We start from the raw sequence: 12,796 nt of genomic DNA, 5'->3' as shown, positions 1-12,796 counted from the left end.
GGCCTGAACTTCTGCTGTGTGAGCCACCTTGGACATCCGTGGGTTGGGTGACAGCACACAAACCCTCTGCCCTGTGGCTCTCACCTTCCATCTCCACCTCCTCACCTCTTTGCTCTCCTGCGCTGCCACCTCCAGCCTCACCGTCCCTCTTGCTCACTTCTAACCTGCCTCCAATTCCAATTCAGAGAGCAATTCCAAAACTCTTCTGACATGGAGCCTCCAATTCCACTTTCCCCATTTTTAGCAGAGTGGATTGCGGCAGTCAGCTGTGGCTACAATGGCAGCTTAGCCAGAGACATAAGTCACATCGAATAAAACAGTACCAAGAATTTCCTGTACTGTTGACAGACCCTGTCTGTTGTTACAGGCTAATCTCACCCCACAATCCTCCTAAATACTGCACCAGTTGCAGGACCCTGCTTCAAGATGCTGTAAACCCCTAGCCAGGGGAAGAAAAATAACACAATCCCTTAAAAGATAAAAATTATTATGATGCAAAATTGTTGTCCATTATGAAAAATGATAAATCAGTTTCTGTGGCAACAAGTTCACCTGAAAGTGAAGCTTACTAGATGTACAGCTTAACAGGAGCCTTTGGCAGCAGCAAGTTAAAAGACAACATCACCTGTGCTGTCAGACAAGGCATTCTGCTCCCTAATTCCCGCAGGAATTCCCCTCCTTCACTCCTACAGCCTCCAAGAACAAAACAGCAGCTAGCTTTGCGTGAAGCACAAACCCTTTCAAGGCTCCTCTTCTCTATGATATGCTTTAAAGCAGAAAATGCTTCGGTGTCCAGACATAATCCTCTCTCAGCACAAAGGTAGTGAGGCTCTCCGGATGCCTGCTGCTTTCCCAGCAGGCACAATTATCTCACACGGACGAAGAAAAGTTAAAATCTGCAGTGTCAGGTGTGCACACTGTTGTAGGAGTAACTGTTTACAGACTCCACACAGAATACTGTAGATATTTGTCTTATCTCCCACACTTATACCCTTCAGAAGATCCTGCTTATACAGTAGACTGCAGCTCTGCTTTTCATTCCCTATTACTGTTAAAGAATGAGTGAAGCATCTGAGCTGTCTGACTGCCTAAATCTCTTGCTGGCACATCTCTCTAAACACTCCCTGGTATGTATGCTGGTACTGAATAAGCTCTTTAAATTATACTTGCAAATGTCAAGATTGTACCTTAATTGTCTTGTAGCAGTGACACCATGGAGACAGGTTTCAGATAACGAAATTCAACCCCTAATTATAATTCCTCTCTCATCCCCCATCTAATTATGAACCTTATCGATTCAATTCAGTTACAGTTTGAATCTCTCAATTTCTTGCTATAGCATCCGTTAGTGGCAATGGAAACTCCTCACTTATCTCCCCACTTAGCTCTCTGTGCTGAAATCCAAATAGTTGCTGACAAATCCTACCATTATTTTTTGGTCCTAAGTACTGCAAATCTGTAGACTGGAGGAGGCCAAGTTGCTATGAATTTGCTTTATTCCCCATGCCCATATTTCAGCTGTACTACAGTTCGTGCCTTCATTAATCGTGTTATAAAGAACAACATTAAATGAATGGGATTTATTATGAGAAGTGGATATTTTTGAGGATCAGTGGGGAATCCTGTATTTCTAGATTTTGCTTAATTGACATCTTTTTATGGTTCACTACAAAATTATTATGAAGTTGAGCACACTTTTATCCTCAGGTAAATGATAACATGATTTGCGATAAAACTTAATTGCCATCAGTTACTCTGGCAATACTTTAAAGAGCTCCTCCCCTTAAAATGTTAGAAAACCCATTCACTGCAACTTAGAACAAGTCAATTTTAAATTCTAAACCTGTTTCCTTCTTATTCCAATATTCACTTAACAATCAGAAATCAGTCAGCTGTTTCATACATTTAGAGCAAAACGTTTAAACAAGAATGTTGCTTCATAAACACTAAGCTGGAAACCACTTTCCAAGCAATAAAGGAGCAGGCAATTCTGATATTGACAAGCACTACTTAGAGAAAAAAAATCACTTTATATAATTCAAATATATTTCACAGTTGAGAGATCTCCATGTTACATTTCTAAGCAGAGCAACATAGAAAAGAGACTTCAAAAGCATTTCTTGCTTCTTTAGATAGTCTTGGTATTTGAAAGACAAATTTATGACAAAAAGAAAAATATAATGCAGCTGACAAGTTTTTTTCTCTTCTTAACCTGACTGAATGAGATTAGACAAAACAAAGGAATGCTTCAAGGACAGAGACCTTGTTATACTCACCTGTTACCAAACACAGCACTCAGCTCATCCAAAACATTGTTCAGCTTCACCTGGAGCTCTTTGAGATGGTCACTTGCTTCTGCATCCAACTGTGAATGAAAGGAGAGCACTCAGCTTGAACCCAGAGGGCAGTCTGCTGCCCCTCACATTGCTCTTCCTCACTGTGGAGGCTACTCTTAGTAAGCAGGTGAACTACCATCACTGGCCTCTGCCAGCTAGGATGCTCTCCTCCACCGCCTGCTGCTGTTGCAGCAGCTCTGAAATCACCAACAGATATCCACCTAAACAGCAGCAAGTGGTTTCCCCAGGCTCCAATACCCTTCCTGGTATTTGCAAAGTTGAGAAAGAAAAGTGAATGCAAACTCTCTGTGGCCAGCAGAGTAAGCAGGCTGAGAAATCATAAAGCACTGTCCATTACCTCAGGCTCACAGGTCATTTCACCCTTCTACATCTAGAAGGAGAAGAGGCTTTTCGGACTCGATCTTATTAATATTTACTTGTGCATTTCATGCATGGTCTTGAAAGATGTTATTTCACCATCCACCCTGCTGTCAGTATTCAAACTGAAGACTGACCCAGCCACTGCTCTCACACGACGGGACCCCAGCTATTTGAAAATCTAGCCACAATATCGAACTGTTGTGCACTGACCACTTTTGGAAAGCATAATGCCAGCTACGGATATTAAGCACAAGTCGCTCTACCCTCACATGGAGCCAAATAGCTTTTTTGTATACAGCTGTTCAGAGCAGAAAAACAAACAAAAAAGTGCCCCAGGCACTACATGGACACTGTGGACACCTTTGAGAATTCTGTCAGAAAGTGTTTGCTTCATTATTATCAGCCTAATGCTGCCTGTTTTACATTCAATAGTACCACGTATTCCAGCTGTAGTCATCCCTCCGGCCTCAAAAGATCCAATTCTGAGCAACCTACTTGTGTGTATACATAACGATACATGTTGAATGCTTTGGTATCATTTGTTCTGAAAAAGTAACTCATAAAACAGATTTGCCTTTATATGCAGACAGGCAAGCTGCTTGTAAAACAAAAACCTTCCAGAAGTGTTTGCATTTGGCATTCAGAGCTTCAGTTCTTACCTCTGTGGCAGAGTATCTATTTACAAATGCAATGAGACAGATGCCAGTACAGTGGTTAAAAATTAGTTTAGATTTTTATGGTATATCCACGGATGCAGCTACACAGGATTTGAACATTACAGGAGTTCCCACTTCCATATTCAGTGCTGAAGCCCTTTTCATACTCCTCAGCATCTGTCAGAGAAAATCCAGCCACAGGGGATTTGGAATCTGATCTGTTCATTTTCCTGCTCTAAGCTGGCATGGAAAACTGAGTCTATTAGGCATCTGAACCTGTGCTAATGAAACTCCTGGATCAGAACAAAAAAAGAAGAAAAAGGCAAATGATGATTACTTAAGCCTTATAACTTCAAGCATCACTAGCTCTGATTATTTTTCCTTTAATAAAGTGAATTTGTTTTCCTATAACCTTTATAACTCCCTCACTCTATGAAGGCAGAAGGAAGCTAACGTCATCCCAACTAGCAGTCATTCTAGCCAGGCTCGTAGATAACAAAACAAAACTGGCATGTGTTGGTGGTGGTTTGTCTTGCCCCTGCATTAATCCTCCCCTTCTCCTGCTGTGTAAAAGGTCAATGAGTCACAACCTGACTGGTTTGCTATCTACAGTTAATGGCATTGAACAGCCCCTGATCTTAGCCATTTCTAGTAGATTTGAGGCAGGACCAGTTCATGATTCGCCAAAACATCTCAAGTTACTGTTTTTACAGATGAAAAAAAAACCAAACCACACCCAGAAGAATTCGGTACAAGATACCTGTTCCTCACTATTCACTCCTGCTTCTTTGTAAGTTATCAGAAGTGTGGTCTACAGGATGTTTGAGGTCAGGATTAACAACTGGTCATCCTTGTTCATGAACCACGCAACTGATGACTTGTATACTGTGAGGTGCCATGGAGAGCTCACCAACTACCTCTAAGCTTCTCCTTGCCATTGTACTTGTTGACTGCAAACTGATCATCTCAGGAGCAGAAGAAAGGCTGGTTGCCAGCCCCATACTGGAAGAAGGGACATCTGGAGCAACGATTTGCCAAGGGGATGAGCTCCATTACCTGCAGTGATGAACTCTCTCTCCTCCAGAACATGAGCTCACAGCTCTCTGGGTGCAACTGGCTAAACAGCTGCCCAGATTTAACTTTGAGGTGCCCAGTCTCGCCCTCAGGAAGCAAAGTCCTGGTGGTAAGTATTCCAGTTCAGTATCCACCAAGTCCTCTGTCACCCTAGAAAGGCTGTTGTCTTCTGAGCAACTGCTATTAGGGAAGGAGGAGTCCACATAATACATTACTGATTGTTAGTGCTTAGGCATTTGCAAACTTTGGCGTGAAAGCAAATTTCATGGAATTACTCGAGTGTGATTTAAGTCCATCAGGATGGTGCCAATAGGTGTGTACTACTGTTTCACATATATAAGTCACACATCAGTTAGAGTCCCTGTAGCATGTGGTATAACTGCAAACTGCTCTTTGCCAATATGGTGAAGCACTGATAACAGCCTTCAAATGAACCAGCCTACGTTTTGCTGCTGCTGCTCAGCCAAGGAATTCTAAGCACATCAGCTATCACTGATAGCAGGAAATACATGATAAATCTGGATGGTAAAGCAAAACCCAGTATTAGGCAGCTGGGTCACTGCCATTTGTCACATCCAGACCACTTCTATTGGAAGCAAGAGCTCAGCAAGCTTATGATCTCCATTCTGTGGGTGTACTGGAGATGATTCAGAGGAAGAAAGCTAATGAAAAGTCCTCTGTGCAAAATATAGACAGTAGCCACAGCGAGGTGGCTGCTGATCTCTAAGCAAATGCTCCAATTCCAGTGGAAATGGTGGCTGGCATGGCTATAGTCCTGTGTTTGAGACTAAATGTGCAACACAGAAAACTGAGGTTCATGTGAAGAGATGACCACCTATTTACATTTCAGGGAAAAAAGTGGGGCCCCATTTGTTTCCTGCAAAGATTTGGGACTTGGCATTTCAGAGAATCCGTGCCCCAAAGTCTCACCCAAGCACATTCAGGGCTGGAACCTGAAGTTCTCTGCTGATCTGAATGGTGGCACTTGAAGCATCGTGCTATGAGCTTCAATTTAGGTTGACCTTCTCCTGCTTCTCTCATGGATGAAATGCAACCCATGAGACCAAGACTTTGCTGTGATGGGCTTCCGAGTTTTCCAAGAAATGTCATTAGTTCTTCGGTTTCTACAAACACTGGTGAAGTACAAGTGACCAGAATTGGAAGGCTCCTCTGTAGCTGGAGAAACATAGCTCTTGCCTTCTAGAAGGTTGAAGATACTAATCAAGTCACATCTTCAAGCCAGAGAATGTATTAAATCATCAGGTCTGATCTGACATAGCAGCAGCTAGAGAATTTTGCCCTGCTGTCCTGTTTTAGCTTTAAGCAAGTTACAGAGTTTGTCTGGCTCCAGCTTGAATTTGCTGCTTCTGCTGGCATGTGGGAGCTCCCCTCTGCAGAGCTGACTGTGAGGCCGGGAGCTCAACAGATCCAACCTGTCTTCAGAGACTTGCACTGAACTTTGATGCATTGCCCCTCTTTCCTATAGCATTCAAGAGTAAAGAATCTGGAGAACTGCATCCAAACAGCTGCCAGCTTCTCAAATACTAGGGCAGCCTTAGCTAATGGCACGTGGGATGCTAAAGAGGAGCCATCAGTAGATACTGCAAATTCTTTAAGAACATTCCTGTCTTGGCCATTTCTAAGCTGTCCTGTAATTTGTTGTTCAGGTGGCTAACCTAGGATTTAAAATGTGGGCTAAACCTGGCTGAGCATTAAAAGGAGAGTTTCCTGAAGCATTAATTGTACAGATTAGCTTGAAAGCAAAAGCATGAAAATTGTATGATGACAATCTGCTGCTACTCAGCAGCTAATTCTTTGGGTTCCCCTTGTCTCTGATACTCACCTCACATGCTTGACTTTGGAAAAAAAGAAGTGCAGAAATGTTTTAAACTAAGCTTCCACAGCATGTCTAGTCTCCAGCAATGGGCAATGCGGGACAGCACCTTTTAATTTCAGTGCCATGAGTTCATAACTGAGCAAAATAATGGCCTGCAGAAAGTCATCTCTCTCAAGCAAAATGAGAAAGGCTTATTCCGGTGTCAGGGACAGAGCACAGAGCAGGCTGAAATCTGTAGGAAAACTGCACAGGTGCGTAGAAAATACAGGTCACATTAGGTTTTATTCGATAATGTACGAATAATTAAATTAATGGGGCCAAGTTCAGGCGAACACTAGCAATGAATCTATATAGCCAACTTTAGCACAAAGCTAAATTACAATCTCATTTCTGTGGGTGTAATGGAGATGATTCAGAGGAATCAGTGGTTTCAAAAGGTATTTATGTATGCAATTTCTGTCCAGCATTCACCCCAATTCCAGCGTTCCTAAAGCCTTTAATGCTAAGTGCCAGTCCATGAACACTGTCTTTCCAAAATCTAAATCAGAAAAGTCTGAGAATGCTACTGAACCATGCTGAAACTGTTTTCATCCTGTTAGATCAACACATCTCAGAAGGGAAACAAAAGTATTAATTATAAATCCTAAAAATCATTTAGGATACTTCTTCCTGTATGTGCATGTGTGTGTGTGTATATATATATGTGTGTGTATAGATATGTATGTATATGTATGTGTGTGTGTGTGTATGCGCCTTGAGATCTCAAGCACAGGCTGAAGAGAATCACCCCACACAGAGTCATCACATCAAACCCAGAGATGCAGGGTAATTTTTGCTCTGTTTTATGCCTTCTGAGTACTATAGTTGGAAAAAAAGAATAAGGAAAGTGGAGGTAAAGGTATTGTTCCTCATTTGGGGAAAAAAATAAAGGAAGGCACTATATCAAGGAGCCCAACCGCAAGAAATAGCACTGGGCAAGGGTGTCTGTTCCATGTTATGTCATTATGTATTCTGGCTTCACACGTGGTACATCTAACATACCTGCCATAAGAACAACGGAGTATTTGGTACCTAGTTCTCAACAACACCTTTGAGAACACAAAAAGGTGAACAGTTCAAAAGGACCAGGACACACCACTATGCTACTTTCTTATTCCCCAAGGAAGCAGTTCCTTTCTGGGTAGAGAAGTCAGGACAATGTTTACATTTGTGCAAGCTACTGTGTAATGTATAGACGAATATAAATAAAATCTATCACAGAAAGTAAGAACTGCCCTTCCTGCAGGAGAGGATAAAACCCATAGATCCACTTCCAGCAACATGTTTGTCTACATGTTCTATTTTCAAACCTGTTGTCTCACCAGTTGTTACTCGCTAGCCAGGCTCAATCTATATCAGAAAAAGCATTACTCAAACTAGGACAAGACCTTGTTTACTCTAGCAAAAACAGAGGATCTGGCAGGTTTCAAGTCAAGAAGCAACGTACTACATAGTCACCAAGGGGAGACCCCTGGGGATAGCAAATAATGCAGGCACCTAACACAACACAATTTATTTCTGGTGATCAGCGGCAGCCTAATGAAGTGGAGAAGCAGCATTTGAAAAGAAAAGAAAAAAATCACTTCCAAAAACCAGCTTCCCAGCGTGTTAACCAGGCTTCGTCCCATGTGTTTTATTGCTCACAGTTTGGGTTCCTCTCCTTTTTTTTCTCTTTTGATTCCACAGAAGAGGGGAAATAGTAGATACACCACTTCTGTTCTACCTTACCTATACCTCCTGAGGAATATTTTAAAGGGCAAAATTCAGATAAAAGGTCTGGTCTAGCAAAAGTACCTGATGGTCTTATTAAATTTTTTTTCTCCCTCTATTTAACACACTATCAGGTGGTATTTTCAATTTGCAGGTGGTATTTTCAACTCGAAATATAGGGAAATCCTACTTAGGGGCCACCACTATGGCAAAAGAGGTACCAAATTGATTCCTTAAGGGCAATTAAGTGCACATGGGTTAAAAATGTATAAACCACTTCACAAACATTTCATCACAAGTTCATTTTTTCCTGAAAAATGGGCATTTAGCTACCACTGCTATTAAAGCTGGGCATGCATAATTCTAGTTCTTTATACAGAGCTCAGAAATTAGGATTGTTGAGATCACATGCAAAAGAATGGCAGTAGTTCTCCTTGCCTCATGGGTTAAATCTACTTGTTGAGATTTTTGCCACTTCATAGAATTCTGCCACTGAACACAAGAAAGTGCCACTGAACACAAGAAAGATTTGAAACAGGAATACAGGCAAAATCTGAGCTGCCCATCGGCAAAGCTGACTTTCCTCTTGGTATACAGGTCATAGCATGGGTTCTACCACAACACAACCAAAGCGAATGCACTTAGACTTTGATATAATTTTTTCCTAACATCAGCATCAGCCTTTTCTTCATCTTCTCGAATCTTGAAAAGCAATGAAAAAAAGAAGAGAAAAAAAACAAATACACAAATTATATCAGAACAGACACAGGGATCTGGGGTAGGAAAAACCTTATTTCTCTAAAAATGTCTCTCTCAGAGCAAAGAACAAAAGCTAAGATATTTAATAATATATTCATGGACACACATGAGTGTCCAACAAAGCATGAGTACAGTACTCTTATTTGCATGTCTGCAATATATTAGATGTTGGACATTTAATGCCAAAGGTACTGTCCCACATTTATATGCCATATAAAATGACCTGATGTCAACAGTTCTTAGACCTATCTCTCTGTCTTTAGAGCTGCGAAACCACCAGCCATGCCCACGTGAGCACAGGACATACCCTTCTCTTTCCTCCTCCATGCTGTTCTGTTCCTCGAAACATTCACTCCTGCATCCTATGATAATTTTTTTTGAAAATTCTTCAGGCATGGCTACCCCTTCATACTTCTTATAGTACCTGGTGTCATGGGGCTCTCCTTGTGATTGCAGTCTGCAAGTACCAGTATGATGCACATAACCTAGTAACAGCGCAGCAGGAATGAGTAATACTCAGTCTCTTAGCCCTCTTACCTCTTTGCCACCCATGGCTTCAAACATCTTCTCTAGCTGCACCCTCAGCTGTTGGATGTTATTCATCAGTATGCAGGGCTGAAGGGACAAAAGCAGATGCCTTGTTACTGCTTGGGATGCCACTAGATTTTCACCAGTGGTACAGTCTGTGCCTACACACCCTTCCCCAAGTACCACCAGATCTGAGTCCAATAGGAGGTAGGGCATGCACAGATTTCAGCACTCAAACCTAAAAAAGACAAGCCATTTTCTTTCTCCAGCTTGAAATGGGATGGCTGGTTCCAGGAACCACAGATCAGGGAGATCTCTGCTGTTGTATTTTCCTCCTCAGCTTTATTACAAACCGAGAATGAGCTGATGAGAAATCAGCAACAGGACAAGTTCCAACTCTCTACAGCTCCTGCCATGCCCTGCAGTGTCACCTTCCGCCTCATAATGCTGCAATATACTACTGTGAATGAGGATATACTATTCCCCAGATCAGAAGGGGAACTGCCAGCCAAAGCTGTGTTCAGAAACACAAATGGGTCCTGCCAGGCCAAGCTTGGGAGCAACAGACAAGGGCAGCCTGAGCAGTAGACTTTTCCCTCTACAGTTACATCCCCAGCACAGGTGTGGGAGAGACAGCGGAACCAGCATGAGACAGACCCAGGGTTCAAAACCAGAAAAACATGTTTTATTTAATATACAGAATCTTACTTAATTCAGGCTTAAATAGCAAGGTAATTAGATGGAGGCAACAGTAAACCAAGAATGCTGCTGAGTACCAGATCTACAGAGCAACTTGTGCCCATGTTTTAGGCTTTTGTTTCATTTTGTTCAGGTTTTTTTGTTTTGTGGTTGTTGTTGTTGTTGTTGTTGTGGGATTTTGTGTGTGTGTGGAGGGGGTTTGTTTGTTTTGGGTTTTTTGTTGTTGTTGTTAGGGGTTTTTTTTAATCATCTCTGTGACACACAACCTAGACAGGCAGAGTCTAAGTTAATTTCCAGGGCACTTGACAGTCTCCAGGCCCTGCAAATAACCCTCAGGACCTACTTTTATTTTATGGCCAAAACAGAATTCGATCCACAAAAGTGTGGGAATGGTGACAAAAAACAATACGGAAAATATTTACACCATCAACATGGTCAGGCGCAATGCAAGTAACTTGTTTTTATGAGGACAATTATGTGATTCTTCAGGGCAGAAGAGAAACTCAGCATGACTCACCAGTTTCTCCTTGGAACAGTAGGACTGGAAGCTCTTGGAGAGGATGTCGGCATACTGCATCAGCACCTTCCCAATAGTCTGCGAAGACAAGATGTTAGCACTGTTACCTGTCCTCTATCACTCCAGGAGAACTCCAGGCAATGAAACCAAATAAAACCATCATACTGTTTTGCATCCCACTAAAGGAAGATAAACAGCTGGATGTTGAAGGTGTTACCTTAGCAAACCTCCTGTTATAATGAGCAACAATGACAGGGTCTGGGCACTCCAGCTTCTTAATGATCTCAAAGCTCTGATTGAGCTGGGTGAAGACGTCCACCACTGAGCAAGAGAACAGAGCATGCTCGGATGTTTGCTGGAACTAAAACAGAAGTACAAAGAGTCATTCTCAAATGCAAAGATCTGAAATACACCCATTCTATGAGTGTTTCCATCATCTGCTGTGTTGGAAGCAGGACACCTTCACCAAAACCTATATCCTCCACAGAATTAGTCAAATGCTCCCCAGAAGGCACAGAAGAGCTAAACAGCCAGTTCTGTTGGGTTATAGGGTTTACTTCACCAACTACAATATGACGAGCACTGAGGAAGTGCAAGATGATGCTCCGACCCTTAATGAAATGCACATCTTGCCTGTCAGTTAATGAGGTAAGGAGAAGAGACTGAGAGCTTTTTAGAGATTTTTCTTAAAATTGTGATATTAAAGTAAATTAGCATTAGCATCACAGACTACAGTGCCAACAGTCACTGAACAAATGGGAAGGCTTTTACTCTCCATTGAGAATACTCAGCAAATTAAGAATAAGATTACTCTGTCAATGGATTAAGGTCACATTCTCACTGCATGACTAAGTATATGCAAAATGCCTTATATTTCAATTACATCTCACAAACACAGAGAGACGAGAGAGCAGCAAGCTACTGGCTGACAGACTAACAGCAGCAGAAAAGAAAACAGATATAAATTAGTGTATGCACCTTGCTATTAACTCTCTGTGACCTGTAGAGAAAAGCCTAAAATAAATGAGTTCCTAGTTGTACAGAAAGCAAAAAGGGCTGCATCCTCCATTTGTACAAGAGCTGAATTTACAGCGTTGTTGTTTGGATGCAGCGCCAAGTGACCTACATACCCCATCTTTTTTATCTCTCTCCAGAGCACCATGCAGGAATTCTAGGGACACATCTTCATTTTCATCCAGCCACTGCATCACAAACTGCTCAAACCACCTGCAGGAGGGACAGGAAAGACAAGAAGTTACAGCAAGAAACAGAACACCCTGACCAGACTGACAGCGCTGCCATTTCAGCAAATGTTGTGAAAGCTTGCCACTTTTAGACTTCTGAATGCTGTTATCTGTGCGTGCAGCCAAAGTTCCCCAAAATACTGCTACCTGTGCACAAGCTTACCAGCCAGCAGTGGCTGTACCATCACTTGGGCTGGACAAGCAGAACACAGCCCAGCCTCTGCAGATTGCTGGTCCTGTGCTGGTTTTGTCTTTCTCCCGGCTTTCCTTTTTCTTCAAACCTTATCCTTTTTTCGCCTTGAGCACTACCTTTAATTTTGCACCATCTCAGACCACTTTGTCTTTTCTCCCCGCTTCACCCCTGTGCCAGACAGGACAAGGGAGAGCTCCAGTACCGCTATCGCTACATGCTAAGGGATGACACACTGTTCCACCACCCACGTGGGTCTACCATCTTTCATGTGAGAGCTGCAAATGAATACAAAGGGAGGAAAAGAAGCGCCTGTTTTCCAGGGCCCTTCAGCCACCTTACCTGCAGGTGCAGACATTATTTCTGGAGTGCCAGGAGAGAGAATCAATGCTATAAGCTCTGTAAGCAGCCCTGCATTGTTTTCTTTTAAAGAAGCACAGATTTAGTTCATGTTAAGTACCGGACCTTGGAGCATGGTCAAGTCCCCAAAATGGGCAGGTCCTAGAAGCAGGACAGCAAAGTTTGTCTCTGTTGCTTCTCCTCACTCAGGAGGAGAAGCTAAAGGGAAGAGCAGAATCCCAGAAGCTGCTGAAACAGCCACTGCTGAATCTCAGGGAGATGCTGTACTTGAGGTGGTGTCTGGAGCTACCTGCTGCACGTCTGCACGACCCCACCTTGGCCAAACAGGCAAGGGGAGAAGCAGCTTCAGTGACAGGATCTTACAGCTGGCCATCCCTGTGTTCTCTGCTCCGTGGGACGTACCCACATAGTACAAAAGCAGGGTGGTGGGGGCATGTCTGTGTTTAAGCAACAACAGAGCACTTAC

At 42.6% G+C, this 12,796-nt stretch overlaps 1 protein-coding gene across 3 annotated transcripts in view; it reads right to left on the bottom strand.

The window, feature by feature from the left end:
* The window catches only part of UNC13B (unc-13 homolog B), a 222,371-nt gene that overhangs the window by 26,380 nt on the left and 183,195 nt on the right, over window positions 1-12,796 (bottom strand). For all 3 annotated transcript variants that reach the window (XM_065657786.1, XM_065657787.1, XM_065657788.1), the window contains exons 27-31: window positions 11,667-11,763; window positions 10,754-10,897; window positions 10,537-10,614; window positions 9,330-9,407; window positions 2,277-2,365 (exon numbers count right to left, since the gene is read on the bottom strand). In XM_065657786.1, coding sequence (XP_065513858.1) covers window positions 2,277-2,365; window positions 9,330-9,407; window positions 10,537-10,614; window positions 10,754-10,897; window positions 11,667-11,763 — 486 coding nt within the window. The remainder of the gene's footprint in view (window positions 1-2,276; window positions 2,366-9,329; window positions 9,408-10,536; window positions 10,615-10,753; window positions 10,898-11,666; window positions 11,764-12,796) is intronic.

This window comes from Caloenas nicobarica, chromosome Z, assembly GCF_036013445.1.
Source record: "Caloenas nicobarica isolate bCalNic1 chromosome Z, bCalNic1.hap1, whole genome shotgun sequence".
Lineage (NCBI taxonomy): Eukaryota > Metazoa > Chordata > Aves > Columbiformes > Columbidae > Caloenas > Caloenas nicobarica.
The sequence above is the reverse complement of the archived record's forward strand: the minus strand, read 5'-3'. Positions and strand labels throughout refer to the sequence as shown.